Raw genomic sequence first — 3245 nt, forward strand, 5'->3', positions numbered from 1 at the left:
GGTCTAGCCATCTCCTGGAAAAGGGAAGGGAGTGGGCTTTACTATTGCCACTCCCTGTCCCATCCCCCTGATGAGGGCATGAGCTTTGTTGGTGCCGTGGGCCGACTCCCCGTGGCCTGCTTTCTCGGAAGCCGCCAGACGGAGTCGGCCGGTCTTGACCTCGCCTCTAGGACTCGGACGCATGCATGCAGCCGACTTTCCTTCTGCCATCCTCCAGAAGGCGGTTCTTCATCTGTCGTCTCGCGGGGCGCAGTCAGCCCCGATGTCTTGAAAGGTTTTGGGCCTCGGGTTAGCCTACCCGTGGCCCATTACTCCGACAACCACCATGCCAGGCAGATTAAGGCTGACTTGCCGGTCAGCTCGCTCGAGGTCTCCCACATTCATGTTGAAAAAATGTTTGAAATGTATGCGGACAACATTGGATGGCGACCTCCCACGTCTATGTCGGCGAATTAATCCCCTATGTCTACGAACGGATGCAGAAGGAAATTTGCGAGTCACCGTTGGAAATGTCCTTAGCTCGTACCTAACTTACACTGCAGCGAATTACACATAATTTAGATGGTTATAAGTTCTTAATGGTAAAATCAGCACAACGGGGTTCACTAAGAGATGACATCACTGTCAACTAAGGGTGGTGACATTAATGTCGAGATTTGCTGATTCAATCTCTCGGAGATCTTTTTATATTAAAAGAATTGTCAAATGTTCGTGTGCATTCTTATTGTACGTGTGTGTTTGTAAGCGCTTGCGCGTACCACGTTTCTCTGAAAAAAAAGAAACATCATGCCCCTTCTGTCGGACAAATTGTGGGTCCCATTTGTCAGCCAAACAGAGTTCAGTGGAAGCCAACATACAAGAGTCCTGGGAAAAAAACATACAAGAGTCCACGCGTGGTGGCTGCGGTTTGCAGTTGGAGGCCGAGCCGGAGACGAGACCTCGTCCAGTCCGCCTTCCCATCGCAGTCCGCACGCAACAAGAAACAAACCAGTTCCAAATCTACTCCGCTTCCAATCTGGGCCGTCCAGTCCCCGTCCGCAACTTCTTAAACCCCGGCGAGCCCAACCGAACCCCACCCCGGACCCAAACAAACAACCCTAGCCTTCCGCGTCGCCCACGCGCGCCTCGCCTCCGCCGCTTTTCTCTCCGCCCCGAAAACAGACTCGCCGCCCCCCCATCCCATTGCCGTCCTCCTCGCCGGCCGATGGCGCTGGAGACGCGGAAGCTCTACGTCGGCGGCCTCCTGCCGTCGGCGCAGCAGGAAGAACTCAAGGAGCACTTCAGCCGCTACGGCGAGGTGCTGTGCGTCCGGGTCGTGCGAGACTGGGAGTCGGACCAGTGCCGCGGCTTCGCGTTCGTCGAGTTTGCCGACGACGAGGGCCCGCGCGCCGCGCTCCACGAGAAGGAGAAGGCAAACCACGTTTTCGGCGGCCGCACGGTGAGACTCCTCCTCTTTTTTTTTTCTTTTTTTTTGAAACGCTCGACTGAATCTGTGGTGGCGACTGCTGTAGGCGTTGTTAGGGCATTCAAAACTTGTTTATTAATCATAACTTATTTGGGTATCGTCGATTCGTTTAGTAAATTAGATTTGTTCTGGTTAATGCTGTTTACCGTCAGCTTTAATTCTTAAAGAAAGGCATTGCTTTCTTTCTTAATTTCCTGTCTAGAGTGTTATCCTGTAGATAATCTGTAACAAGAGTTGCTTGAATTCCTTTTGGTTATGAACACTAGAGTACACTTCAAATGTCTTCCGCATAATTATCGCTAGATACAACGCCACTTCAAATGTCTTCCGCATAATTTTTTGTTTGTTAGTCATATATCTAAACTATGTTTTTTTTTTTTTGCCTATTTTGCCAGGTGGATGTTAAACGAGCTCGAATCAGGCCAATGCGGTATGAAAATGATTCATCATTCTACCAACACACTTCAAATCATAGCCCAATTCAGAGCCCAGTTCACAACCAGTGGTACACTCAGTCTTCTAGTAATAACTCATATGTTGGTAATGGTCATAGAAGCTATGATGCAAAAAAGGTTTTTGTTGGTGGTCTACGAGGTAACATCACCAAAGAGCACCTCCAGAGCTATTTTGAGAAGTTCGGTACTATAACAGACGTTGTTGTGATACGTGAGGGGGCTACTCAGAAATCACGAGGCTTTGGTTTCATTACATTTGATTCAGAGGAGGCAATGGCAAAGGTCTTGGAGAGTAAATTCCATGATTTGAATGGAACAAAAGTTGAAACTAAGATTGCCATTCCTAAGGATCATAGCTACTATCAGGACGGGCGACAGTATGGTCCAATGATATGGGATGGCAACAATTCTCCCATTGGCTATGCTGGAGTATACCCACCTCAAATGCAATATGTTATTAATAATCACTATATGATACCTATACCACAATATATGTATTCACCAGCTGGAGAGTATGGCTACATGATGAATGGAGGAGGCCCCTTGACAAGGCAGGGTCCACTCTATACAGGCTATCCAACACCAGTTGGATATGGATATAATTATATGAATACAAATCGTTTTGGTGCTCAGATTGTGGATTCTAGAAGTGGTAACAAAATGATTGAAGACATAACAGAGCAACAACAAGTGGAGCAACAACAAGTGGATCTACCTGGTACCAATAATATTTCCAAGCAAGAAACTTCAGGCATTGAGTACGAATCTGAATCTTTAACATATTGTTATTTGCATTATCTAATACCTTTTTCTCGTCATTATAGCCAAATATTTTTTTGGTAGTAAATTAAGGTACACACAAAATGATTTTAGATTTTGAATATTCCATAACTTTGTAATTGCTCCTCGTTCAAATTATTACCTTAGTGGTAAGTGCAAAAGGAGGAATCATTAAACATTGATGAGACACTAGACTTATTTATATCAAATTAATATTTCCTGTATTTATTCTAATCTATGAAGGGGAGCCTTGGCGCAGTGGTAAAGCTGCTGCCTTGTGACCATGAGGTCACGGGTTCAAGTCCTGGAAACAGCCTCTTACAGAAATGTAGGGAAAGGCTGCGTACAATAGACCCAAAGTGGTCGGACCCTTCCCCAGACCCTGCGCAAGCGGGAGCTACATGCACTGGGGCTGCCCTTTTTTTTTTATTCTAATCTATACATGGTATATCTGAATGGAATGAACCCATAGCTGATGATAGAACTAGAATAGATATCTTTTGTTTTCTACTCACGCGAGCCCATATCCTTTCTTTTTTATCAAT

The 3245-nt window shown here is 46.0% G+C and overlaps 1 protein-coding gene across 1 annotated transcript in view; it reads left to right on the forward strand.

Moving 5' to 3' along the window:
• Positions 1-1059: 1059 nt before the first annotated feature.
• The window catches only part of LOC123105161 (RNA-binding protein 1), a 4190-nt gene continuing 2004 nt past the window's right edge, over positions 1060-3245 (forward strand). The window contains exons 1-2 of the mRNA XM_044527166.1: positions 1060-1438; positions 1861-2678. Coding sequence (XP_044383101.1) covers positions 1205-1438; positions 1861-2678 — 1052 coding nt within the window. The 5' untranslated portion in view covers positions 1060-1204. The remainder of the gene's footprint in view (positions 1439-1860; positions 2679-3245) is intronic.

This window comes from Triticum aestivum, chromosome 5A (genome assembly GCF_018294505.1).
Source record: "Triticum aestivum cultivar Chinese Spring chromosome 5A, IWGSC CS RefSeq v2.1, whole genome shotgun sequence".
Classification (NCBI taxonomy): Eukaryota; Viridiplantae; Streptophyta; class Magnoliopsida; order Poales; family Poaceae; genus Triticum; species Triticum aestivum.